This window comes from Ornithorhynchus anatinus, chromosome 8, assembly GCF_004115215.2.
Source record: "Ornithorhynchus anatinus isolate Pmale09 chromosome 8, mOrnAna1.pri.v4, whole genome shotgun sequence".
Lineage (NCBI taxonomy): Eukaryota > Metazoa > Chordata > Mammalia > Monotremata > Ornithorhynchidae > Ornithorhynchus > Ornithorhynchus anatinus.
In genome coordinates, this window is record NC_041735.1 from 6,563,249 (window position 1) to 6,590,416 (window position 27,168).

Here is a 27,168-nt window from a genome sequence, read left to right on the forward strand (position 1 = left end):
GCTTAGACGAGTACAGCACATCCATATGGCGGTCACATTCCCTGCCTGCGATGAGCTGAAAGAAACGTACATCGGTGCCGTGGGGTTGAGGGTGGGGCGGTTATCAAATGTCCGAAGGTCACTGATTCTAGTGCAGAGAAGACGCGGAAGGGAGAGGAAGCCGGGGAAAGAGGACTTAATCGGGGCAGGCCTCTCGGAAGAGATGTGATCGAGAACGTGTACTGAGCACTTAACGGTGAGCAGAGCACTCTAATAAGGGCTTGGGAGAGGATGAGAGAGCTGGTATGCATAATTATGGCATTCAAGTGCTTATTATGTGCCAAACACCGTTCTGAGCGCTGGGGTAGGTACAGGTTCATCAGGTTGGACACAGCCCCTGTCCCACAAGGGGCTCACGGGCTCAGTCCCCAGTTTCCAGATGAGGTAACGAAGGTCCTCAGAAGTGAAGCTACCCATCCAAGGTCACACAGCAGACAAGCGGCAGAGCTGGGATCAGAACCCACTTTGACTCCCAAGCCCGGGCTCTTGCTACTAGGCCATCCTGCCCCCCTCCTTGGCCGTGCCGATCCTTGTCCTTAAGGAGCCGTGCCCACGGCTCAGGTCAGGGCAGCCCTGAGAGTTTCATCCCACGCCAGACCGTCCCCAGAGGATAGTGATAATAATGATTATGGTATTTAAGCGCTTACTATGTACGTATGCTGTACTACGCACTGGGGTGGATATAAACATAGGCTGGACGCAGTCCCTGTCCCACGTGGGGCTCACAGCCTCAATTCCCATTTTACAGATGAGGGACCCGAGGCACAGAGAAGTGAAATGACTTGCCCAAGGTCACAGCAGACAAGTGGCGGAGCCGGGATTAGAACCCGCGACCCTCTGACTTCCAGGCCCGTGGTCTAGCCGCTAGGCCAGGCTGCTTCTTGCCGAGCCACCTTCCTGGGCCCTCGGGGGCGGGACTCTGGCCCTCCCCCTCCAAAGCCCAGCTCTGAACTGGACGTATCTCACTCTGCAGCTCAGCCACATCCCCTCTAGACTGGAAGCTTGTTGTGGTCAGGGAATGTGTCCGTCGTTCCGTTTCCCTCTCCCGAGCGCTTAGTGTAGCGCTCCGCACCCGGCAAGCGTTCAATAAATGCCAGCGAATGAACGAATCGTGCACTGACGCATTTCTGTCCAGCCCCGTGAAGCCTCAGTCCGTCGGCCGTATTCACTGAGCGCTTACCATGTGCGGGGACTGTACTGAGCGTTGGGGAGAGGACCATAAAACCGAGTTTTTAAAAGGACGGGAAATCAGCCAAGTACCGTGCTTGGACCAATCTGGCAAGAGATTAGCTCTCGAGCGTTCGGAGTCAGAGTGTCAGTTCCGGAGCTCCCGATTTTGGGGCCGGAGCTACCGTGTATGCTTTTACACGTGAATGCTTCGTAAGTGCTTCCCGAGAGCAATTTATTTTTCTAATTAGCTCGAACCGTCTCTACTCCGCACAGCGCTTCAAGCGGTTTTCAATAAATCAATCCAAATGCACAGCTGTTGTTGGAAACTTTTCCTTAAGTTACTCTAATTCTCCGGAGAGCAGAAACACTCGCTAATTAGTGCATTTGATCATACCCTAGACGGAAGGCAGTGTGGCCTAGTGGATGAACCACTGAACTGGGGGAACTTGGAGACTTCAGGTAGTGGGTTTTTTGAGCGCTTACCGTGTGCAGAGCACTGTATGACGGGCTTGGGCGATGAGAGAGTACAATATAAGCTTCAAAAGAGAAGCAACACGGCCTAGCGGCGACGGCACAGGCCTGGGAGTCGGAGGACGTGGGTTCCGATCCCGACTCCGCCACTTGTCTGCCGTGTGACCTTGGGCAAGTCACTTTGCTGGGCCTCGATCCCTTCAACCGTACAGTGGGGATTAAGAGTGCGAGCCCCATGTGGGGCGGGGACTCTGTCTGATCTGATTGCGTTGTATCGTGCCCCGGTGTTTAGAACGGCGCCCGGCACGTAGTGGGCTCTTAACAAAATGCCGTTATATTTATAAGAAAATCTGGCACAGTGGAAACGTAACACTACTTCAGGGCATGTTTTCAAAACCTTGTCATCGGTATGCCACGCAGGGAGCGTTGCACGGAAAGCTCGGATGGGCATATGTGAATCATGGAGAGGGTAAGCAGCGTGGCTCGGTGGAAAGAGCACGGGCTTTGGAGTCGGAATCCCGGCTCTGCCACTTGTCAGCTGTGTGACTGCGGGCGAGTCACTGAACCTCTCTGTAAAATGGGGATTAAGACTGTGAGCTCCGTGCTCACATCCTCCATCCGCACATCCTCGATTCGACTGTGAGCCCGTCATTGGGCAGGGATGGTCTCTATCTCCGAATTGTCCATTCCCGAGCGCTTAGTACGGTGCTCTGCGCATAGTAAGCGCTCAATAAATACTATTGAACGAATGGCAACTAGATTGCCTTGTGTCTACCCCAGTGCTTAGAACAGTGCTTGGCACGTAGTAAGCGCTTAACAAATGCCAGCATTATTATTATTATTATTGTTAATAGAGCAGCCATGCCCCAAACCCAGCAGCAACCCGCTCCTGCCGATACCTCTGACTGCTCACCCGTCTCTGCTGACTAGATTTCCTTTTTGGGAGAAGCCAGAAGAGAGCGTAGGAGTTTCCGAATTGAGGGGCGGGGGCGACCGGGTGGCACCGACCCGCCTCTCATCCGGTTGAGGATAAGTGACCGGGTGAAAGGATAGCATTCGTCTATCGTATTTATTGAGCACTTACAGCGTGCAGAGCACTCTACTGGGCGCTCGGGCGAGTACCGTATAGCGTTAGACTTGGCCGTTGCCGTCCTTGCCATTCCAGAATGTCTCGTCAAACCCTCAGTCGGAGGAATCGGTGGTCACAGACTCCTAGGGGGCAGGAATCGTGTCTCCTCACTCTTTTGGAATGTAAGCGCTCAGTAATAATAATAATGATGTTGGTGTTTGTTAACCACTTACTGTGTGCAGAGCACTGTTCTAAGCGCTGGGGGAGATACAGGGTCGTCGGGTGGTCCCACGTGAGGCTCACAGTCTTAATCCCCATTTTACAGATGAGGGAACTGAGGCCCAGAGAAGTGAAGTGACTTGCCCACGGTCACACAGTGGCCGAGTGGCAGAGCTGGGATTCGAACCCGTGACCGCGCTCTTTCCACCGAGCCACGCTGCTTCCCTGCCCACGGTAAGCGCTTCAGGAATAGCACCGGTTGATTGGTAGACACTCTGCTCGTGCCGCCTGCAAGCCGGAAGTGATTTGATTGGGGATTTTTTGTCTGGGGTTAGTTTTGGTTTAAAGTATTAACGGTGAGCCGAGCACTCTACTAGTAGCCGGGGTAGGTACGGTATTACCTCAGTCGATCGGATTTAGTGAGCGCTTACGTGTGCGGAGCGCTGGACTGAGCGCTTGGGAGAGGACAGTGTGAGACTGTAAGCTCGTTGTGGGCGGGAAAGGTGTCCGTTTATTTTGTACTGAGACTCTCAGTCCCATGTGGGACAGGGACTGGGTCCAACCTAATTTGCTTGTGTTCGCCCCAGTGCTTAGTACGGTGCCTGGCACATAGTAAGCGCTTAACAGGTACCATCATCATTATTATTCTAATGTCCGTCTCCCCCGCTAGATTGCGAACTCTTCGAGGGCAGGGATTGTGCCTACCAGTTGCGTTAGGGAAGCAGCGTGGCTCCGTGGGAAGAGCCCGGGCTTCGGAGTCAGAGGTCGTGGGTTCGACTCCCGGCTCTGCCACCTGTCAGCCGTGTGACTGTGGGCGAGTCAGTTCACTTCCCTGCGCCTCAGTTACCTCGTCTGTAAAATGGGGATTAACTGTGAGCCTCACGCGGGACAACCCGATTACCCTGTATCTCCCCCAGCGCTTAGAACGGTGCTCTGCACATAGTAAGCGCTTAACAAATGCCAACGTTATTATCAGCGCAGTGCTCTGCACACAAGCAAGTGCTTAATAAATGCCATTGGTGTGATTGGATGATTGAGATCGGACACGGTCACTCGCCCACGTGAGGCCCACCCTGTAAAAGCTGGGAAGAGCAGGTGCATTACGGGCAGGTAAGGAAGCTGAGGCTCAGAGAGGCTAAGTAACTTCCTCAAGATCCCACAGCCGACCAAGGGCAGAATTGGGATTAGAACCTGGGACTCCTGACTCCTAGGGACGTGCAGCCGTCCAGTAGGCCGTATCGCACCGCCTAATTAACAAGATACTCCATTCTTGAGTGTGTGGTGCTTTTTTGTTAGTTTTTAAGCCTTCAACCACCGAAGGGATCCTTTGCCGGCTCAGAGAGGTAAACAAAAGGAGCAAGAAACAGAGATAATAGTAATTGTGGTGTTTGTTAACTGTGTGTCAGGCACCGTACTAAGCGCCGGGGTGGATACAAACAGATCGGGCTGGACACAGTCCCTGTCTCACACGGGGCTCACTGTCTCAATCGCCACTTGACAGATGAGGTCACCGAGGCCCAGGGAAGCGACTTATCCAAGGTCACCCAGCGGACAGGCGGCGGAGCCGGGGTTAGAACCCGGGACCTTCTAACTCCCAGGCCGTGCTGTTTTCTCCGGTAGAGAGAACTGGGGAAGGCAGAGGGAGTTAAGGCTGGGGGGTGAATTTCAGCATTTAACATAGGTGCTGATGATTAGCTTGGTTTTTGAAAGCTTAGATTCCCATCTTTGAAAATTATTGAAAAAGGAAAAAAAAACCCAAAACTTAGCTCTGACTTATTTTTTTTTTCCCTCCACCTCAGCATGAGTGCTACCAGGCATTTCCTTAAGCTCTCAGGATCCCTGTTTTAAGAGAGACGGTCTAGTCCCAAAGGGCCAAATTTGGAGAGCGAACCACTTCAGAAATGCACTGGGGCTGTTGAGCCCCCAGATCCCCGTTCCGCATTTGCAGGATAAAACCAAGCCACAGGTCGCACTTATACCACACACACGGAAGGAAGGATGGAAGGAAGGAAAAGGTAAAAATCCGTTCTCGAGAAGAGTAAAATATCTGCAGTTAAAATCCATACTAAGTTCTTTTCCAGATATACATCTCCCCCTCTTTCAGAATAAGGCTTTCGAAGCTTATTGCGTACTATGCCCCTTATCTGGAATTTATTTTAGTGCCCGTCTCCCTGTAGACTGCAAGCTCCTTGAGTGCAAATATTCATTCACTTCTGTGAATCCACACTAAAATCCACACTAGGTTCTTCTCCAGATATACATCTCCCCTCTTTCAGAATAGGGCTTTCAATGGTTATTGCGTACTACGCCCCCTTATCTGTAATTTATTTTAGTGCCCGTCTCCCTATAAACTATAAGCTCCTTGTGGGCGGGGATGACGTCTACCAACTCTGTGAAGCAGCGTGGCCTAGTGGATAGAGCCCGGGCCTGGGAGTCAGAAGGTCATGGGTCCTAATCCCGGCTCTGCCACTTGTCCGCTGTGTGACCTTGGGCAAGTCACTTCTCTGTGCCTCAGTTACCTCATCTGAAAAGTGAGGATTGAGACGGCGAGCCCCACATGAGGCAGGGAGAGACTGTGTTCAACCCTATTTGCTTGTATACACCCCGGCGCTTAGCGTACAGTAGCTGGCACGTAGTAAGTGCTTAACAAATACCACTTAACTCCGTTGTAACGTACTCTCCCAAGAGCTTAGTACAACGCTCTGCACACAGTAAGCACTCAATAAATGCCATTGACTGCTTGGGGTTTTCCAGGTCCTTTCCCGTGTCTTCCACCCCTACGTATTACGACCTGGGTAGCCTAATTTTCCTCCCTGACTTTCTGATTTCTCTCGCGTCTCCCCAGGTTTATTGTGTTACCAGAGCGATTTGACGCTGGACTGTAAGCTCACTACGGGCAGCGAACGTGTCTGCTAATTCTATTGCATTGTACTCTCCCAAGTGCTTAGTACAGTGCTCTGCACAGAGTAAGCGGTCAATAAGAACCATTGGTCGATTGATATGAGAGCATTCGTTGACCTCTAAATGATAAGGTCTGCGGTCCCTCGGTACTTGGAGGATTAGGGCCAGCAAAGGTACCTTGAATTTTCAGTGTCTCTCCAGGAGAATCAAGTGTTCTACCCGTCCTCATTTCTTCCCAGCGAAGGCTGGTAGAATGCTTATATCGTTTTCCTCGTTTTATAAATGGAGAAATTCAGAAACTAATCGGAGGGAGACCCCAAAGCAATTATTCCTCTCCCGAGTTTACGTGGCACCCACGGAGAACGTAAAAGCCGCCATTTTAAACAGGCTCCTCGCCGCTTTCCGAAGGTTCGTTCCAGCGACAGGTGAATAACAGTTTAATGAATAGCAACATCGGCCAGCAGTGCGGATGTCGACGTCTCACCCTAGCCAAGACATACACGCCTTAGTCCATTGTTTCAAAGGGTGCCATTCTGCCCGAAAGGGCGTCGGAATCCCCGTGTCTAATTTCATTCCTTTGATAATTAAAAGACATTCTGAATATCGAAGAAAATCGCAATAATCCATCCGAGGCATGCTGACTTTAAGTCTCGAGGAACCTTTCCTTTCCACTTCGATGATAATAACAGTAGTAATAATAATGGTATTTGTTAAGCGCTTATTATGCGCCAAGCACTGTTCTAAGCGCTGGGGTAGATACAGGGTGATCAGGTTGTCCCACGCGGGGCTCACAGTCTTTATCCCCATTTTACAGATGAAATAACTAGGGCACTGAGAAGTGAGTTGCCCAGCGTCACACAGCTGGCAAGTGGCGGAGCCGGGATTAGAACTCACAACCTCTGACTCCCACGCCCGTGCTGGTGGCTCCTGAGGCCTTTTGGTGGGTTGGTTTTTTATTCATTTTTTTTGGGTAAGACCCCAAAAGAAAGGAAAATACTAATGGGTGATGGCTATCTTTTCCTTTGGGACTGGGAGTACTTCCTGTTTCCTGGACCATTCGGCTGCTGTGCTGTAAATGGCCAAGCTTCCTCCTGATGCCTTAACCCTGAAGAAGCAGAACGGGAGGTTTATACTACTTGCCCCTCTACCAAATTTAATTCTCGTTTAGTCTTTTAAATTTGAGGTTCTTGAAAATACCAGTGCTCATTTTCTTTCTGTTGGGCAAGTAGGGCCCATTTTGGAGAAGTAGCAGCAGGATCTAAAGGTTCGAGCCCGGGCCTTGGGAGTCAGAGGACTTGGAATGAAATCCCAGCTCTGCCGCTCATCTGCTGTGTGGCCTTGGCCAAGTCACTTCATTTCTCCAGGCCTCAGGTCCCTCATGTGCAAAATGGGGATTAAGACTGTGAGCCCCATGTGGAACAGGGACTGTGTCCAACCTGATTAGCAGGTGTCTTCCCCAGCATTTAGTACAGTGCCTGACATATAGTAAGCACTAAACAAATACCATTAAAAAAAAATTCTATGCTTGTGGGAGTTTGCACAAACCTTGGTGACTGTTATGCTTTTCCAAAATTCTGTTTCATCTGACCTCTCAAAGAATAGAGAAGTGCAATTACAATCATACTACCAGATGGATGAGAAGAATTTTACAGGAGTGTGGAAATAAGCATTTAGAGAAGTTTGCTAAAAATGTATCAATCCTACCGTTCAGTTGGGATGAGTCACTTAACCTTCATTCTGGGTAAGGTTTATACATTCAGATTTTGGAAAAATCTTTGCCTATTTTGGAAAAACCTTTGCCTTCTGGGATGTAGATAAAGTCCAAGATCTACCTTTCCTAATTTTGCAAATATCTGGGTCCTCCAAAGGGATATTTTTTCCTGGTTTCAGGGAGCAGTTTAGACTCCTGCTGATTTTAATAAATATCACTGGTGTCATTGTAATCTTGGGTTAAAAATGAAGTAAAATAACTTCCTGACTCCCTGGGAGATGGGAATTTGGTTGGTCATTTGGGGTTTGGTGCACTTAATTGTTGAGATCATCAGAATGCCATTTAGGAAACTTTCTATAAGAGATAATATAGGTTGGAGTGGTAGCTTTTGAAAGTATATGTTTCCTGCTGTTAATTCATTCACTTCTAAAGGAAAGTAGAAGTATCAGATAGTAAAGTGGGTTTTTTAACAGTTTACTTGGATCACTCTAGAATGACAATGATTTTTTGTATATTCAAAAGACAGCCTTTTAGGGAAATGTATTTGTACTATTTTAATCTTAGTAGTTTAGGAGAGAGTCTCCTCTTGACTAATGTAATCTTGGAGAAATACGTAAAGAACATTTGTTTAATCTTGCTCAAGTGTGACAGTGTTTCTGTTGTGCAGAAGATTAATCTTCCGCCCCCCCCCCGCCCCATTTGTGTGAATATTTCGTGCAGTCTTTTTTTGCGGGGGGGGAGTGGGACAGTTTTATCAGGTCAATTTATCTCAAAGGACCTATCTGTCTTCTAAAGAATTAGGAAAAAAAGCTGTTAGACCTTCCTTGAAAGAAAAATAGTTTAGCATTTATTTCTCCATTTCTTTGCATGAAAAGTATTAAGCACCTGGAGTAATTATGCCTTCCTATTTGATGGATAAACATCATTACTACTGTGTTTTTAATTAGTGATTTTTGCTTTAATAACTTTCTGGATAATTACCTCGGTTGCTAAGGAATTCTAAAGCCTAAAAAAGGAACTAAAAATGGAGAACTCTCAGTCGAGGGCTCCATAGTCAAAAAACCATCCTTAGTCTTTTTTCCTCTTTTCTCCTTTGCCTTTCTGCCAATCAAGAGTAGCAGCTACATAATGCTGGTTTAGACTGCCTTTTTAAGGACTGATCACTTGCTCTCTCCATTCTGCATCGACTTTCTCAAAACCTATTTTCTCCGCGCGACTCTGACTTTCCGGACCATGTAGAAACGGGGGAAAATTGCTCAAGTTTAAAGAGCAGTTGGAACGCGGTTTCTCTTAAATGCAGTTTCTTCTTAATGCTGCACTGCTTTATGCAAGAAAAAACACTGACAAACTCAATTTTTTTTTAAAGTTTTTCAGGCTCGAATCCAGGCTGTGATTTACCTTATTAAAGTCCTGGGGTCCAAATCTACTGGCTCTTTGGCAAAATTCATAATCCATAGATAGCTTTTCGAAATGCTTCCCCCCCCCGCCCAGTGTAATTCGTGGTCTTGAAAAATTTGAAGATTAAACAGACGTTCACCCTTCAGATTTTTCAAGGCCTCGGATTACATTGAGAAAAAAACATTTCATAAAGCTATCTACGAATTAGGAGTTTTGCAAAAGAGCCAGTAGGTAGGAAAGGCTGTTCAGTAAAGACACTGTGCCGTGTTTTTCCCGGGCAAGGTGTCCAAGAGATTCTCTGTCGGGTAGTGACTCAACCCGTGGATGCGACCTCTCTTGTCGACTTGGTCTTCTCAAGACGCAAAGAACAAATCCAGCTAGAGATTGTTTTCCAGTAGCTTTTCCACCTGCTTGGTAGCAGCCTGCCACCTAGTGAACTTGGTGCATGTTTCAAAATGATTGCGTGGGTTCACTATTATCCTCATCAAATGCCATCGAGTCATTTCCGATTCATAGCGACTCTACGGATCGATTTTCCTCCAGGGCGTCCAGCCTTCCGCCGTAATCCGTAACCTCGCTAACGGTCCTCCCGTCTGACTACTGGCCGGTTCCGTTTTCCTTAGCGGTAGCCCACCACCAGCGCTTAGGACAGTGCCTGGCACCTAGTAAGAGCTTAATAAGTACCGTTATTATTGTTTAGACTGAAAAATATTTCTGTGCTGAAGAACTGATGACAGTTCATTCCTTAAAGGGACAATTCCAGATCGGTCATTCAGGTTTCGTGGCTGGATATTTTCGTGTCTTCGGGCCAAGGAGTATTTTTTTTTATTTTTAAAAATTTTTAACAGCCGGTCGTTCCCAGCCGGAGCAGATAGGAGACCAGGTGCAATCTCGTTCACTATCTAATAAGCATCTTGACCAGACGACAGGCCACGAGGCCAATTAAGCGTGTCCCTGGAGGCCTTGGAAGGGATCCAAGATATCACAGGCAGAATGTGCCCTTTTAGCCTTTCCCCAGGCAGGCTAAGAAACTAACTGAATTACGGAGGGACCCCTACTGTGAATGAAAGAATCCGGTGCCGAATATCTCATTTTGAAAATGATGTTTGCCCAAATTGCTTTCCTGTCCGTGGCACCCTGACTCACCCTTAGAGGTCCCAGAAAGCACAAGCGTCTGGGATTGGTTCTTTGCGATTGGACGAGCCTAGGTTTTGAGAGAGATTAAACTGTAGAGATTATATAAACCAGCTCTTCCGGTGTGTTGTTCAACCCCCTAGACTGTAAGCTTGTCTTGGGCAGGGGATGCGTCACCCTTTAGAGAAGAAGCGTGACTTCGTGGTTAGGGCGCGGGCCCGGGAGTCGGAAGGACCTGGGTTTTGATCCCATTTCTGCCTTGTGTCTGCTATGTGACCTTGGGCAAATCACTTCACTTCTCTGGGCCTCATCTGGAAAATGGGGATTCAGACTGTGAACCCCGTATGGGACAGGTACTGTGCCCAACCTGATTTACTTATATCTACCCCAGCACGTCTAACGGCTCTTGGTACATAATAAGTGTTGAGCGAGTACAATTTTTAAAAAAATAAACAACTGTGTTGTTTTGTACTCTCTGGAGCATGACAGTACTCTGCGCACAGTAAGGGCTCAATAAATACAACTGATTGATCGAATGAGCTGTGTTAGCAAAGGAGTCCAAAAATCCAATTTTTAACAACATTTATGCATTATAAAAAGATGTTAGGAGCTTCACCTCTCCAGGTGAAGAGGGTTTGAAACCCAAAATGAATCCAACCACAAGGAGCTGTTTGGTGAATGATTTTTATCATAATAATCCTTTTCCCCCCCATTTTCTCAGCTGCTGATGTATGTTCAAGATGAGTGGATTAGGAGAAAACTCCTTGGATCCGCTAACCGCCGACTCAAGAAAACGCAAATTGCCCTGTGACACCCCAGGACAAGGGTAGGTTTAATATTTTAAGTCTCAGAGTATTGAGTATTAATGCCTTCTCTACCACTTTGATCACAGTTTTAAGTTGGTGTAGTTTGAATTGCTCCATGATCCGACCCCCCCCAAATTGCTATTTAATGAAATTTCCGTATGTTGCAGCACATCTTGCCCCGAACCATGTTGAAAAACAATACTTTTCATAGTTGGGATCTGAGCTGATCACCTGTACCACAAAAGAAAAGCCACTACAGAGGTGATGAGCTGTTTGTGATCCATCGCTATAGTGGCTTAACTTTTCTGGTTTGTAATCCTGAAAAACTTCTCATGGATTTGAAGCATGTAACTACAGTGGATAAATGATTTTTCACCAAGAGTAGCTATTAATAGTTCTGAGTGAGAGTGTGTGTGTGTGTGAGAGAGAGAGAGAGAGAGAGATGTGTGCTTTGTCAAAGGTCGCAGCACTGATGGTGAAATGTGCCTCTTTGTCTGAGTAAGCCAGTGCAGACCTTGCAGTTCCTTCCTCAGTTTGCCCTCCCAGAGATGATCCTCTGTTAGGTTCTCCTTTTGGTTGTCTGCAGGGTCTGGTAGTGTTTCTGCCTCTGGTTTTGTCCTACAAGCCTCTCGGAAGCTACTGCTTAAAAAGAGCGGCTCCTTTCTCGACCACTGCAGCATTCCTCCCTGGTATGTCTGCCGTGGCCAGCCCCGGGGGTTCATCTGGGCCGCTGTGTTAGCTGAGGGCCTCGCTCTATTGCTTCCTTGGGTGACCTTGGGCAGGTCACTTTACTTCTCTGTGTCTCAGTTACCTCATCGGGAAAATGGGGATCAAGATTGTGAGCCCCGTGAGGGACAAGAACTGTGTCCAACCTGATTATCTTGTACCTACCCCAGCGCTTAGAACAGTGCTTGGCTCATAATAAGCGCTTAACAAATACCACAATTATTATTATTATTATTTTTCCTCTTTCTCCCCTGTGTTGGTTCCCTGCCTCATCCCTCCTCCCCCATCTTTTCCGGTAACTCCGACTTGAAGTTTGGAGCATCTCCTCCAAGAGGCCTTCCCTGACTGAGTCCTCCTTTCCTCTTCTCCCACTTCCTTCTGCATCGTCCTGACTTGCTCTTTCTTCATCCCCCCTCCCGGCCCCACGGCACTTATGTACATATCTGTAATTTATATTAATTTATGTTTCCCCCTCTAGACTGTAAGCTTGTGTGGGCAGGAAATGTGGCTGCTTATTGCTGTGTTGTCCTCTCCCGGGCGCTTAGTACCGTGCCCTGTACACGGTAAGCGCTGAATGAATTCGACTGAATGCGTTGAATGAGTGAGAACTAGCCAAGTGTATAAAGAAATGGCTTCCCCTGCCTGCTGTCTTCTTGCTGCCTGGATCCGAGTCTCAGATGGGTCAAACCGCATACTCCGGTCACTGCGCGCATGTTGGTTTCAAAAGCGAATTATGAGCTGGGTTGGAAAGGAGAGGTGACAGGATCTTGGTTTATTCCAAATGGTACCTTCATCAAATGCCTTTTCTTCCTCCCAAGTCTGACCTGCAGTGGCGAGAAACGGCGGCGTGAGCAGGAAAGTAAATACATAGAAGAGCTTGCTGAGTTAATATCTGCTAATCTGAGCGATATTGATAATTTCAATGTCAAACCCGATAAGTGTGCCATTTTGAAGGAAACCGTAAGGCAGATTCGTCAGATAAAGGAACAAGGTAGGCAAAATATAAAAAAGCGACTTTCAGAGCATTAAAAAAAATAAATCGTAGTTCAATCCATTATTGTGTAAATTGAAATGGTGACCTTTTTGGTAACCCTTGTTCTTACCTCTCAAGCGGTGATAGTGGGATAGGTTTTGGGGGTTGGGAATGATCCGTGGGTAGGAATACCGGGGACCAAGAAACAACCACTGCAGAGAGCGCCTTTTTTCTATCATAGTCACGAATAATAATAATGATGGTATTTGTCAAGAGCGTACTATGTGTCAAACACTCCTCTGGGTGCTGGAGTAGATACAGGTTAATCAGGTCGGACGCAGTCTCTGTCCCACGTGGGCTTCACGGTCTTCATCCCCATTTTCCAACAGAGGTAACCGAGGCCCAGAGAAGTGAAGCGACTTCCCCGAGGTCAGGCAGCAGGCAAGTGGCGGTGCTGAGATTAGAACCCAGGGCTAGCCACTAGGCCATGCTGCTTCCCATATGAATGAAAAATGCCGTGGAATAATGGGAGACCCTGAGTTGGAAGATGTTAGTTGTTTTGATTTATGCAGCTTTGGGATAATGGATCCAGAAGAGAGCATGGCCATCTAAATATCTAGAAGCTGTTGGTGGATTAATTCTCCCACTGCTAGACTAAGCTCTCTGAGAGCAGGAGTCGTGTCTGCCTACTCTGTTTTACTCTCCCAAACGCGTAGTTCAGTGCACTCCACGTAGCAAGCACTCAGTCGACAGCATCGATTAACTGATCTTCAAGGTCACGTTGATCTCATCAGCCTCCCCGGCCCCCATGAGTTTCTCTGGGCATCGTTGATTTATTCATTTGGGTATTTTTTCGAAGTTCTGTTCTCTCGACTATCCTAAATTCACCGTTTTTCCCATTCGACTGTGTCCAACCCGATTATCTTGTATCGACCGCAGCGCTTAGTTCAGTGCCTCCTGCATAGTAAGCTCCCGACAAATACCTTAAAAAAGTGGTTATTTTGCAGTCAGTCTGTTGACGTTACCACCCCTTCAGAAAATTGTAGTCCTCCTCCCTCTGGCCTGGAACTCCCGCCTTCTCCACATATGCCAGACCACAACTCTCCCTACCTGCAAAACCCGGATTCGGGTCCCACCTCCTCCAAGAAACCTTCCCCGATTAAGCCCTCTTTTCACCCCAGCTCCCTCTCCCTCCGCCTACACGCTTGGATCCGTGAAAACTTTGGACGTTTGGTATTCGCCCCACCCTCATCCACACAGCACTTGTGTACATATCTATAAATTATGTGTTATAAATGATTTATGTATACTAACATCCGCCTCCCCCACTAGACCGTAAGGCCGTTGTGGGCAGGGAACGTGTCTACCGACTCTGTTGTATCGTACTCTCCTAGGTGCTGCCCTTGCCCACAGTAAGTGCTCAGTAATTGCCATCGACTGATTAATCGCCTGCCTTTTCAGGTTGTTCAAAATCTGGGTAATTTTTAAGTCCGTTTTACTTGGGGTTTTATTTGGAAGTTTCGTATTTTCAGGCTGAGGGAGAAGAAATGCCGTAATGCAAGGGGCCTCTGAGAACCCTAATCTTAACCACTAGCCACCCTAACTAGAGCCAATGAAGAATTTCCTCTGTGTTTCAGGGAAAGCAACACCCAATGATGATGACGTTCAAAAAGCCGATGTGTCTTCTACAGGGCAGGGAGTTATTGACAAGGACTCCTTGGGACCACTTCTACTTCAGGCAAGTATCAGCTATTGAACTCGACAGCAATGACATCCTAGCCGTTTTTAAGCAGCTGGCCGTGTTTGGGAGTTAGAAAATTGCGAATGAAATCAGGGAGAAAAGCCTTCCAAGCGATTATTTGATTCAGTCTTTCCGAGGGGAATGGTAAACAACTAAATGAGGTTGCTGAAAATGCTCTTGGAATTTTTCAAGACTTAAAAAATCTATTCCAGGCTTTTAGTATCAATAGGCAGCTACAATTAAATGGACTTGAATGGGCTCAGCACTTCCAGAATTGTCTGTCTTGTGATGTGCAGACGTAACTGTGATACAGTGAGGTCATGGTCCCTGAAATGGCTGAGTTGGTAGAGGGAATGGCTGTATGATGGGGTCTGTTTACCTAGAGAATTGTAGGTTATTATTAATAAAATTCCAGAACTGCTGGAAAAATATGAACTTCCTTTTTATGCTCAAAACTGTAAAGAATTTCCTTTAAAAATTCAAGATTGCCGTGTAATCCTTGGATATAGTAGGCCAACATCCTAATGTCCTGGTCGGTTGAGCCATCACATTACATAGCTTTTTTTTAAAAAAAAATAAACAACATTTGCTGCTTCCTCCGGAATCACTCTAAAAACAGTAACTCAGTTCAAATAGATTTATTTGTAATTGAAAGTGTGAAGGTCTGGTGAGGGAGGATAGAGAATGAGGAAAAAAGTTCCAAGGAATTGTTCGTCTTGCCACCGGGCTTTGGGTGGAATTCTTCACAGTGGAATTAATTCCTTTTACAGATTCTGGTTTGTATATTCTCAGTTTGTTGCGTGAAAGTTACCTGATGGCCGACATTTAGCATTCTTACTTGGGTTTGGGCTCACGCAAAAATAACACCAGTGGCACCAACCCAAATGTAAACTCATTTTAGATTTTCCGTGAAGCGTTTTGAGTGAAAATTAGCGTCTCACTCCGACATAATCACTGAAATGCTACTTTATTCATTTAAAAATCTTTTAGGCATTGGATGGCTTTCTGTTTGTGGTGAACAGAGATGGAAATATTGTCTTTGTGTCAGAAAACGTCACACAGTATTTGCAGTATAAACAGGAGGACTTGGTAAATACAAGTGTATACAGCATCTTACATGAAGAGGACCGGAAGGATTTTCTTAAAAATCTGCCTAAATCCGCAGGTACTCTGTCTTCTTCCGCTCACCCTCCTCCGCTCTCATCAGCCCCCACACTCGCTCGCTGTCTCGCTTTCTCTTTCCCTTACTCTCTCCCTCGCTCCTTTTCTCCCACTCTTTCCTCTCCTAATGTGCTAGTGCTTAAACTGGGAACCATTTTCCAGCATCTAGATAGGATTCCGTGGTCTCCAGAGCCAGCGTCCCCACAGCCGGCCTCCTTGCCCCCATCCCGTACCGGTTTGGGAAGGAAGGCTCTTGACGTCGGCGTGTTTCTTGGATCTTTCTAACCAGAAATACGCAGAGGTCTGAGAGCCGCTTCAACTTGGAAACCGACCCTTCCGGTAACAAATTATGGTCCCCGGCCTGAAACTACAAATTGTGGTGCTTCTCTCACTTCAGGGTCTCGGGGGCAGTGACCCCCGAATTATCCTCTCGGCCCCTGATCTTGACCCAGACAGGCTAGGGAGAGTTGTGAAGCCTAGAGCTGTAGAACCACGAACAGCTGTTGGCCGCTGGTAGCAGAAAACTGAGACCTATAGAGAAGAGATAAGCGGGCCGCTCCATCCCATCCTTTTAGCTCTGCTTGTTCGTAATTTAGAGGTACCAAAGTCTGTGTAGAGAACCGTGATTAAATTCGAAAAAGAGCGCAGAGTGACCTTTAGCTAACCCTGATCAAAAAGGATGCGGTGCCTACACGCTCTCAGAGTACACGCATGACCCGCACACTCAAACCCAGAGGTAAGGGCTTAGTGTTTTGGTTTTTTTCATTTTTTGACAACTACCTTGACAGGTTCCGAATTTACTAGTGGTTTCACAAGGCCGAAATGGCCAAGAAGTTGCAGTGCAGGCTAAATGCTCTGGAGAAGTTCCTCCTGCAGTTTGCCTTTCAGGCAGCCTAACACTAATCCCACGGAGAAGAAGAGATCACTACTTTCCTGCTCTAGATGGAGATTTTTAAGTATCCCTTAAAGGATTTGTCAACTTAAGGTTCTCTTTCCACCCCCTTCCCTCAAGTTAATGGCGTTGCCTGGACGAACGAGACTCCTAAACAAAAAAGTCATACTTTTAATTGTCGAATGTCGGTGAAAACGTCGCATGACCTTCTGGAAGATGTAGGCAGCAGTCCTGATCCACGGCAGAGATATGAAACGATGCAGTGTTTTGCCTTGTCTCAGCCACGAGCCATGATGGAAGAAGGAGAAGGTAAAAATATTCTTCCCTGAACTTTCATCCCAGACGCACCATTCGCTTCCGTTATTTCTTCCCGGATAGGGTATTTGAAAAGCACTCCCTATATGCTAAGCACCGGGGCCGTTGCAAGTTATTCAGGTCGGACGCAGGCCCTGTCCCACATGGGGCTCACAGCCTAAGCCATACGGTGTTGTGTGGTAACCCTACCGTAACATCTCTCCCAAAGTAGTTTCTTTGTTCGCTTTTCCATAAGAAGTAGTCCACTCCCTAGCGTAACGGTAAAACAGTTGCAGAAATCTGAAACGGCTCGCTTGTTGATTGTAGATTTACAGTCCTGCATGATTTGCGTGGCCCGACGCCTCACGACAGTGGAAAGGGTGTTTCCGTCCAATCCAGAGAGCTTCATCACCAGGCATGACCTTTCAGGTGAGAAAAATGAACCCAAGACTGAATCTGTGGTCTGTTTCCCTTTCCCGGGGGTGTGTGTAACTTTTTTTTGTAATAGAACGCCAGGTAATTTCCATGAGTGATGATGATCTAGTCAGTACACACATCCTGTACCCAACCTTTAATATCGTGCATCTCTGGCTTTTCTTGTGTTCAAGAATGAGGTCTGGAGTTTCTGGGAAAGCACTTTGGATTTGTTTTTATTTAAATCGGCCCCATGTTAACACCTCGGTGTTAATTTACCTTCCACTTACGCACTCTGGCTGTGATAGAATTCTTTTTGCTTGAAATAACTTCCTTTTGCCATAGCAGATTTGAATCACCCAAACAAATCTTGCCAAGACTTTTGGAAAGTCTTTAATTGTCCCTGGGAAGGACTTTTTTCCCAGCCTCCCTCCTGTATTTGGTAGTTTTCCATCTTTTTTCCTTTAGTGACAAAGAGAAAATAATCAAACTTTCCAAGTTTTCCCCAAGCAAGGCGACTTTTACAGTCTGTAGTCCTTAAGTCGGAGAGCCAAGAAATTTCGGTGAAGTTCCACAGCGTAACAAATCGATTTGGTTGCCGACTAAGCTTGGGAAAAGCTCGGCTTTGGGGCTAGTGTTATGTAGAATGAAAGTGGCCATGCTCTACTTCTTGACAGGCAAAGTGGTCAACATCGATACAAACTCATTGAGATCCTCCATGAGGCCCGGCTTCGAAGATATCATCCGGAGATGTATCCAGCGGTTTTTTTGCCTTAATGACGGACAGCCCTGGTCTCATAAACGTCACTATCAAGAAGGTAAGGGACTCCGAAGTGTTTGGTTTTAACACATGCTCTCGGATGTAAATCTCAGAGTAAAATGAACGAGTCCGAAAGCATTCTCCGAACTGCGGTGTATCATCTGGGGGCAGGGCGTGGGGGGAAAACCTCAAAATATCGCGTGTCGTTTAATCGGCCCCTTTGGCTCTAAAGGTAGGTGGTGATTGCCGCCGATCATTCTGAGGTTTTGCCTTTCCCCTCCCTCTCCAGCTTACATTCAAGGACACGCCGAGACCCCCGTGTATCGCTTCTCTCTAGCCGACGGCACCATAGTGACAGCACAGACAAAGAGTAAACTCTTCCGCAACCCAGTGACCAATGACCGGCATGGGTTTGTCTCTACCCACTTCCTACAAAGGTAATATCAATTCCGATTGCCAAAAGTGTCTGGATGGGATCGCTCTCTCCCAGTGATTACTTTGAGGCTTGCATACAAGGGGAGGTTTGAGATTGTGTTGGTTTCAGAAGCGGCGCTAAAAGGCGTGAAGACTGGGAAGAGAGCAGAGCTCGTTTTGCCGTGGGTGAGCACTAAGATGGGTACTTGTCGACAAAAGCATGGCTTGGTCGAGTCTCCTGAGACAATGTCAGCCGCGCTGGGGGATGAGCATTTTTTATTTTATTTATGCTGTGTTTTACATGTGTTGAAGAATTTGAAAAACCACAATGTGGGTCAGGAATATTTTCAGTACGGCCCCTCCCGGAGACAAGGGACCCTTGGAATCCTTTCCAGCCATCGATTCTGGCGTTCCGTGGTTCCATAGATGAAGCAAGGCTATTGTCCCGTAGCGGAACGGCAGAAGCTGTTTTCCCCTTGGTTCAAGGCCTGTGTCCCCTAGCCCTCCATTTACTCTTTCTCAGAGTTAATACTTCCGATCGCGAAAAGTGTCAGACGACTTAGATCGTTCGTTTCCGTCCCTTCCCACAAGGCAGCCTGAGCTTCGAACATTGTTGATTTCCAAGATGGATGTTGTCATCGGTGTCGAGAATTGCAGTTTAGGTCACATCTCCTCCAAGAGGCCTTCCCCGATTAAGCCCCGATTTTCCCTGGTTGGCTCTCCCTTCCGTGTCGTCTGTGTACTTCAACCTGTGACCTTCGGATGCTCGATATCAGCCCCACCCCCAGCCCCACAGCGCTTATGTACATAGCTTTAAATTATTTATTATAAATGACTTATTTGTATTAATGTCTCCCTCTCTAGACTGTGAGCTCGTTATGGGCGGGGAACAGAATCTGTTCTGTTGCACTCTTCTAAGGTTTTGTTACAGTGCTCTGCACGCAGGTTCAATAAATAGAATTGTCCGAATAGTGAAGATAAGCTGAACCCTCGCCGTCTGGCTCTGTCGGTTGCCTGCTGTGTGACCTTGGACCAGTCACTTCACTGTCCCTCAGTTTCCTCATCTATATAATGGGCATTCAGTGCCTGATCTCCCTCGCTTAGACCGTGAGCCCCTTGTGGGACAGGGACTGCGTCCCACCCGACGACCTTGTATCTACCCCAGCGATTAGAGCAGTGCTTGACAAGTAACGAATGCAGTGATGATAATAGCAACCACAACGATAATGATATTATTAATAAAAAAATAGAGAAGCAGCGTGGCTCAGTGGAAAGAGCATGAGCCTGGGTGTTCAATTTAATAGTATTTATCGAGCGCTTACTATGTGCAGAGCACTGTACTAAGCGTTTGGAATGTACGGATCGGCAACAGATAGAGACAGGTCGAGGGTTCGAATCCCGGCTCCGCCACCTGTCAACTGTGTGACTTTGGGCAAGTCATGTAACTTCTCTGTGCCTCAGTTGCCTCAGCTGTAAAATGGGGATTAAGACTGTGAGCCCCACGTGGGACAACCTGATTATCTTGTATCTCCCCCAGCGCTTAGAACAGTGGTTGGTACACAGTAAGCACTTAACAAATACCGTTATTATTACTGTTATTAACGGTGACGAGAAGAAAGGGGGATTCACTTTCAGGACTTCGGAAGGGCGGTCCCCCTTGAGTAAATATTGTCTTTCGGGCCCAATCTTTCAGAGAACAGAATGGATACCGCCCGAACGCCAACCCTCTGGGGCAGGGCGGGCGCCCGCCCCCGGCCGGCTGCCCCAGTTCGGTTAGCGGGGTGAACGTGTCGCCCGGTCAGGGCGTGCCGGTCCCGACCAGGAGCTACGGCGCGGGCGACCCCGGTGCCCTGGGGCAGATGGGCGGCCCCAGGTACGGAGGAGCAGGAGGAGGAGGAGGAGGAGGAGGCCCCAACCCCCTGGGCCCGGTGAACCCCGGGCCGGCAATGCAGCCCGCCCCGTACCAGACCAGCGGCAACGGCGGCGGCGGCGGCGGCGGCTACGGACTGAACATGAGCAGTCCCCCCCACGGCAGCCCGGGCCTCAGCTCCAGCCAGCCCAACATCATGATCTCCCCCCGGAATCGCGGCAGCCCCAAGATGGCCCCCCACCAGTTTTCTCCCGTGGCAGGTAGTTGCCCCGGGGCGCGAGGGCGCGGGTCCAAGCGCGCGGGGTGTCTGAGCGAGACCGGGGCCTTTTGCCCCTCTCACCGCCTCCCTGACCCCATTTTCCGTCCCTCCCCTCTCCCCCCGACCCCCGCAGGCCTGCATTCGCCCATGGGATCCGCCCCCAACGCCGGCGGGCCCAGCTTCTCCAGCAGCTCCCTGAGCGCCCTCCAGGCCATCAGCGAGGGCGTGGGGACGTCGCTCCTCTCCACCCTGTCGTCGCCCGGGCCCAAGCTGGACCACTCGCCCAACGTGCCCCCGGCCCAACCCGCCAAAACGGGCGGCCAGGAGTCCAAGAGCCCGCCCGGCCCGTACCGCGAGCCGAGCCCGGCGGAGAGCTCCGTCTGCCCGTCCGGCGGCCGGGACCACCCCGGCGACAAGGAGGCTAAAGAGAGCGGCCCCGAGGGGGCGGAGCATCCCAGGGGGCCGCCCGAGAGCAAAGGCCACAAGAAGCTGCTGCAGCTGCTGACCTGCTCCTCGGACGACCGGGGCCACTCGGCCCTGACCGGCTCGCCGCTGGACCCCGGCTGCAAGGACGCCGCCGGGGCGGCCAGCCCGTCGGGCGTCTCCTCGTCCACGTCCGGGGGCGTGTCCTCCACGTCCAACGTGCACGGGTCCCTGCTGCAGGAGAAGCACAGGATTCTGCACAAGCTGCTGCAGAACGGCAACTCCCCGGCCGAGGTGGCCAAGATCACCGCCGAGGCCACCGGGAAGGACACCGGCAACGGTTCCGCCCCTTGCGGCGACGGGCCCGTCAAGCAGGAGCAGCTGAGCCCCAAGAAGAAGGAAAACAACGCCCTGCTCAGGTATCTGCTGGACCGGGACGATCCGACCGATCCCCTCTCCAAGGAAATCAATCCCAAGGTGGAAGGAGCCGACAATAAAAGCGGACAGTGCAGCAGCAGCAGCGGCGGCTCCGCCGTCCCCACGTCGAGTCAGGAGAAGGAGGTGAAAGTCAAGACGGAGCCGGCCGAAGAGGTGATTCCCCGGGACCGCCGGTCGGTCCGTCGCCCCATCGCGGGAGGCGGGGAGTCGGGTCTGTTTATTGGCATATGGTGGTCTCCCAAGCGTGGAGTTCGGTGCTCGGCACTCAGTGAGCGCCCAAGAGATACGATTGAATGTATTGAGCGCGTGCCAGGGGCGGGGTAGTGTACTGAACGCCCGGGCAAGGCCGACGGAGGCCGTAGGTGAGCGATCCCCTCCCACCTCGAGCTGGCCGTCTAGCGGAACCTGACGGTTTGCCAAGGGGTTCCAGAATTGGGCGTAGTGATTGTTTTCCAAGCGATCCCCGACCCCATCAGTGTGAGGTCACTAAACGTAGGATTCAACGAGAGATCACAGGAGTTTGAGATCTTGCTATCTCCTTTTCAGGGGTGCCGAGGGGATGGTGGGGTTTTTTTCTGTTGGTTTGTTTTCTCAAAGGCCTCTACGGCTGAGGCCTTCCCCTCCGTCGGGGCGGTCGGGCGGCCGGTGAAGCCTGAATGTTCCGGTCAAGCCCCCGTCAGAGACGAGTTGAGTTTTACCCTCTCCTCCGTCCGAGTCATAACCGGCAAAGCCCGAACGTTACAGTTGAGCCCCTGTCGGAGACGAGTTTAGTTGAGTTTTACTCCTCTCCCTCCCCCGAGTCGTAATAGGACTTTATTGGCCTTCAGGTGAGCGGAGACTTGGATAATTTAGATGCCATCCTCGGTGATCTGACCAGTTCTGACTTTTACAACAACGCCATGTCCGCCAACGGGAATAATCTGGGGACCAAGCAAGGAATGTTTCAAGGAAATACGCCTTTAGGTAAGAGAGGTTTGAAATCTGCTTCGTTTCCGTTTGGGGTGCTTCGGGGCCCATTGCGTTTTCTCCGTTCAGATAGAATATACATTTAGGGAAGCGGCGTGGCCTAGTGGAAAGAGCGAGGACCGGGGTATCGGAGGACCTGGGTTCTAATCCTGGCTCCGCCACTTGCCTGCCGCGTGACCTTGGGCGAGTCGCTTCACTCTCTGGGCCTCAGTTCCCTCAACTGTAATATGGGGATTCACTACTTGTTCTCCTTTTCGCTTAGACCGGGGGCCCCATGTGAGGGTAGGGACCGTGGCCGATCCGATTAACTCCTATCTACCCCAGCGCTTAATAGATATCATAATTATCATTTATGCTGAATCCTTTTTCAAATTACCTTTCCATTTGCTCCTAGGTAAATTATGGAAAGTGTAATTCGTATTTCTGGGAGGAAGGAATTTTCTTTGGCCCTACTATCATACTGAGCGAATTCCAGTCATCCTTGGGGAGTGGTTTTGATTCCAGGATGTGCTATAATGCAGGGGTCGGGTTCTTGAGAACACCTTGCGTTATAAGGAGACGCGTAGTTGTGTTATGTCAGAATAGAGTGGCCTAATGGAAAGCGCCTGGGCATGAGTCAGAGGACCTGAGTTCCGATCCTGGCTCCATCACTTGCCTGCAGCGTGACCCTGGGCAGATAATGATATTAATGATAATAGTGGCATTTGCCAACCACTAAGTCCTGGGGTAGAGAGGCGATGCTGTTTCCCTTTTTTTAATTATTTTTATTAGAAAGGGAAGAATGGCATAATGCAGTGACGTCAGTGGAAGAGGAAAGTGGTGTAACAGTGATAATAGGTAGATTTCCTTGTATAGATTGGCGTCAAAGGAGCCGGGAGGTAGCGGAAGGTGAGGGCTTTTAATTCAAAAGACGCCACTGGTAAGACGGTCTTAAAGAATACGGTAGGAGTTTTAAATTTTTAATAACAACCAAAACTGTGGTGGAAAAAGTCTCTTGCACGGAGGGTAGATTATCAAGAGACTGTTGCAGAAATTTAGATATTTAGAAATTTAGACACGAGAAATGTGATTAGAAACAATGGGGGAGGGTGGATTCGGGGAATGTTGGTGTGGAGAATTTGGGGTAAAGATGATAATTGGGGTATTTGTTAATTATTACAGTGCCAAGCACTGTACTAAGCACTGGGGTAGTAACAACTAATCAGGTCAGACACAGTCCCTGTCCCACATGGGGCTCACAGTTTAAATGGGAGAGAGTAGGGCTCAATGCCGATTTTGCAGAGGAGGAAGCTGGGGTACAGAGAAATGAAATGACTTGCCCAAGTTCACCCGGCAGGGAAGTGGCAGAGCCGCGAATAATAATAGTTACGGGTATTTGTTAAGCGCTTACTATGTGCCCAAGCACCGTTCTGAGCACTGAGGTAGATACGAGGTGATCAGGTTGTCCCACGTGGGGCTCACAGTCTTAATCCCTATTTTACAGATGAGGTAACTGAGGCACAGAGAAGTTAAGTGGTTTGCCCAAGGTCACGCAGCAGACAAGTGGCAGAGCAGGGATTAGAACCCACGTTCTCTGACTCCCAAGCCCGGGCAGTTGCCACTAGGCCACTAGGAAACCTGGTAGGAAAGCAAGACAAGATTAGTCAGACCACCGATAGGCTGATTTTATTTCAGCAAGGTTCTCTCAAAGAGGAGCAAGGAATCCCCTCTCAGGCTGCCGGGGGATTCTCCTGTTCATTTGGTAATGTAAATGAAGGAGGAAGGACTTCGGATGGGAGGAAGTTTGAAAGCATGGGGGGTGGGGGGAGCGACTAAAGGGCCATCTGATGGTGGAGGGGGGGTCTCAAGATAGGAATCTTGCATTTTTATCCTTCAACAGGTTTGAGAAGTCCGCAGTCAGTCCAGCCCACCCGACCACCTTTCAACAGAGCCGTGTCTTTAGACAGCCCTATTGCCGTCGGCTCCAGCCCCGCAGTAAGGAACGTCAATGCCTTTTCCATGTTACCAAAGCAGCCCATCATGGGCGGGAGTCCGAGAATGATGGAGAGCCAGGACGGCTTTGGCCCCAACGCGGGTATGTCGCATACGTAGCCCGCGCGGTGATGAATGGGTTTCCGTAACTAAACGCGTTTGTTTGACGGGAGTTTCACTTTTGAAACGACCAGGAAATTTAGTCAGTGCGTCCTCAGTACACGGGGGAGTTGCCCTTATGCCAACTCTTTAGGGTCAGGAGACCGTTTTTCACGGAACAAAAGCCGCAGAGTCGCCCTTCGGGTTGAAGGCGATGCCGTTGCTGCCACTTGCACCTAGGGAATAAAAGTAAGCCTGGAACTGGCTCTGTTCCATCTGTCTCTTTCGCATAGTAAGTTTGGGCTTGATCCAGACACGTCTCTGTGGGGGAGAGGAGAAATTCAATAGTTCGGTCTGGTTTGATCTAACCCGTTTCTGAGTTGAAAGAACTGGCTGGAATGGTGGCTAACGGATTTATCGGTCGGGTTTATTGAGCGCTTACTGTGTGCAGAGCACCCTACTCGGTGCTTGGGGGAGTACAGTATAGCAGAGTTGGTAGACGTGCTCCCTGCCCTCAGCGAATTTGCAATCTAGAGGGGACGCAAAGAAGGAATTTTCGCATGGTTGAGTGAACTAGGGGTTTATGATTAGGCCATCGGAACCCACAGTCAGTCAGTCATATTTATTGAACGCTTACTGTGTGCCAGAGCACTGTTCTGAGCTCTTGGGAGAGACAGTATAATGGTAGAGACACCTTCCTGGCCCACAGTGATCTGCATAATCAGTAGTATGTATTGAGCGCTTACTATGTGCTGTACTAAGTGCTTGGGAGAGCCCCCTACAACAGAATCAGCGGATACGCCCCCCGACCCTTAACGAGCGGTCTGCGGTAGCAGAAAATGGTAGCGAGACCCATCCCCTACACGGCCGGCCCCATCTGTCTGCCCCTGAGGGTCACGAGATTTTCAGAATGCAAATCGCGGGAGTGAACGGTGCTACTGCCTTTTTCAGGTGGGCCCAATCGAAATATGGCTATGAGTCAGCTCGCCTCCGGCGACTGGGGTTTGGCCACCTCCAAAGTCAACAGAATGGAAGCGTCAGCCGCCGGTCCGATCGCCAGAGCGGGGTCAGACTACGGCCTCCCCAGATCCGCGATGGGCGGCTCGGTTCCCGGCCTGCCCATGAGGTCCAACAGCATACCCGGCGCCAGACCGATCCCGCAGCAGCAGATGATCCACATGAGTAAGTCGCCCGTCTCGACGGTGGCCGCGGAAGTCGTCCCGGGTGCCGGTTAAGGGTTCCGAGTGAAGTCTCCGCTCTTTTCCTTTCGCAGGGCCCACCGAGATGTCCATGGGCATGGGTGTGAATCCTTACAGCCAGCAGGCACCTGCCAATCCACCCAATTCCTGGGCAGAAAGTATGTTATCCATGGAGCAGGGCCCTCGGGGGACTCAGAACAGGTAGGGACGCGCTCAGTTGAAGCCGGCGTGGTGAATAAAGCCACTCCTCTCCGCGAAACGTGATTCAGATGGGATTTGGGTGCCCTGGAGTTGTGGGTTGGTTTGTTTTCTGCCCCGAAACTCCTGCGTTTTTGAAACCAGCTTTGCAGCGGGGGAAATGATATTCTGAAGTAACACCCGTCATTTCCATCCTGGTAAGCTATGGATTTATTTTTGAGGTAAGGCCAAGATGTGATTTTGGCTAAGAAGTTTGGTGGCTTAGCGGATAGAGCACGGGCCTGGGAATCGGAAGGACTTGGGTTCTAGTCCTGGCTCCGCCGCTTTGTCTGTTGTGTGCCTTCGGGCGAGTCACGTCACTTCTGCGCCTCAGTTCACTCGTCTGTAAAATGGGGATTAAGACTGTGAGGCCCACAGGGACCGTGTCCAACTTGATTACCTGGTATCTACCCTAGGGCTTAGTATGGTGCCCGACGCCTAGTAAGAGCTTAAGAAATACCACGATTATAATTATTATTAGACCTGGACTCTTAGGGAGGAAATGGAGGCCGACAGTTTGCAGTCTGACCACTTTCGCCCTTGAGACGCCGTGGGTAGCGTCTCCGGTAGCTCGTTCCTCCCTCGGGTCTTCGTCTTTGCTTCCCATGCGGCATTCTCCTTCTGCTCCTGGTGCTGCTTTCACTCTGTCGGTTAAGTTTTGCGATTTAAAAAAGCGTTACGTTTATTAGACGGAAGCGCCTCGATCTCTTTGGGAGAAGAGCGTTATCCAGCCAGTAGTTCATGGACGGAAAACGGACGTCGAGGGCCTCCTCGCCCTCCCGGTGACACGGTCTTTCTGGGTCCATATTTTATGAACATTTGGATGTCTAGCGAATGTCTGTCGGGAATGGATATGAGCTCAACTCCGAGTGTCTCCCTCCATCCTCTTTCTCGCGGTTGTAACGGTTACTTTTTTTTTTCTCCTTCTTCAGCAGGCAGTTAGTTAGGAATTCATTGGATGATCTCTTATGCCCTCCGCCTAACGTAGAAGGTCAGAGCGATGAGAGGGCTTTGTTAGATCAGCTGCATACTCTCTTGAGCAACACAGATGTCACCGGACTCGAAGAAATTGACAGAGCCCTAGGAATCCCCGACCTTGTAAATCAAGTAAGTAGCCGAGGGAAGAGGAAGCGTGTGGGTGGCTGCGTGGGCGTGGGTTTGCCCGGGACTGTTGCATCAACTGCGAGTGTGGGCTTTGCTGACCAACGAGCATTTATAGGGCAATTAAAAACAGGCATGATGCTTTTCAACCGCGCCGTCCTGGACGGAAATGTCGGCCACGTTAGCAGCGGCAAGGAGCACGGGCCTGGGAGTCGGAATACCTGGGTTCTAATCCCAGCTCTGCCACTCGTCTGCCGTGTGACCTTGGGCAGGTCACTTCGTTTTATGGGGCCTCAGTTCCCTCATCTGCAA

General features: G+C 49.4%; 1 protein-coding gene across 11 annotated transcripts in view; it reads left to right on the forward strand.

The window, feature by feature from the left end:
- Positions 1 to 27,168, forward strand: part of NCOA3 (nuclear receptor coactivator 3) — a 142,642-nt gene that overhangs the window by 105,168 nt on the left and 10,306 nt on the right. For 6 of the 11 annotated variants that reach the window (XM_029071128.2, XM_029071124.2, XM_029071135.2 and 3 more), the window contains 15 exons: positions 10,834 to 10,938; positions 12,463 to 12,635; positions 14,255 to 14,355; positions 15,349 to 15,523; positions 16,532 to 16,720; positions 17,033 to 17,134; positions 17,797 to 17,937; positions 18,169 to 18,316; positions 19,987 to 20,423; positions 20,556 to 21,436; positions 22,111 to 22,246; positions 24,129 to 24,323; positions 25,271 to 25,501; positions 25,593 to 25,719; positions 26,688 to 26,862. In XM_029071128.2, the coding sequence (XP_028926961.1) occupies positions 10,844 to 10,938; positions 12,463 to 12,635; positions 14,255 to 14,355; positions 15,349 to 15,523; positions 16,532 to 16,720; positions 17,033 to 17,134; positions 17,797 to 17,937; positions 18,169 to 18,316; positions 19,987 to 20,423; positions 20,556 to 21,436; positions 22,111 to 22,246; positions 24,129 to 24,323; positions 25,271 to 25,501; positions 25,593 to 25,719; positions 26,688 to 26,862 (3,306 nt within the window). In that variant the 5' untranslated portion in view covers positions 10,834 to 10,843. Of the gene's footprint in view, positions 1 to 3,182; positions 3,203 to 4,767; positions 4,984 to 7,466; positions 7,611 to 10,833; positions 10,939 to 12,462; positions 12,636 to 14,254; positions 14,356 to 15,348; positions 15,524 to 16,531; positions 16,721 to 17,032; positions 17,135 to 17,796; positions 17,938 to 18,168; positions 18,317 to 19,986; positions 20,424 to 20,555; positions 21,437 to 22,110; positions 22,247 to 24,128; positions 24,324 to 25,270; positions 25,502 to 25,592; positions 25,720 to 26,687; positions 26,863 to 27,168 lie in introns of those variants that run through there. The other 5 variants (XM_029071132.2, XM_029071133.2, XM_029071127.2 and 2 more) reach the window with 4 other exon arrangements.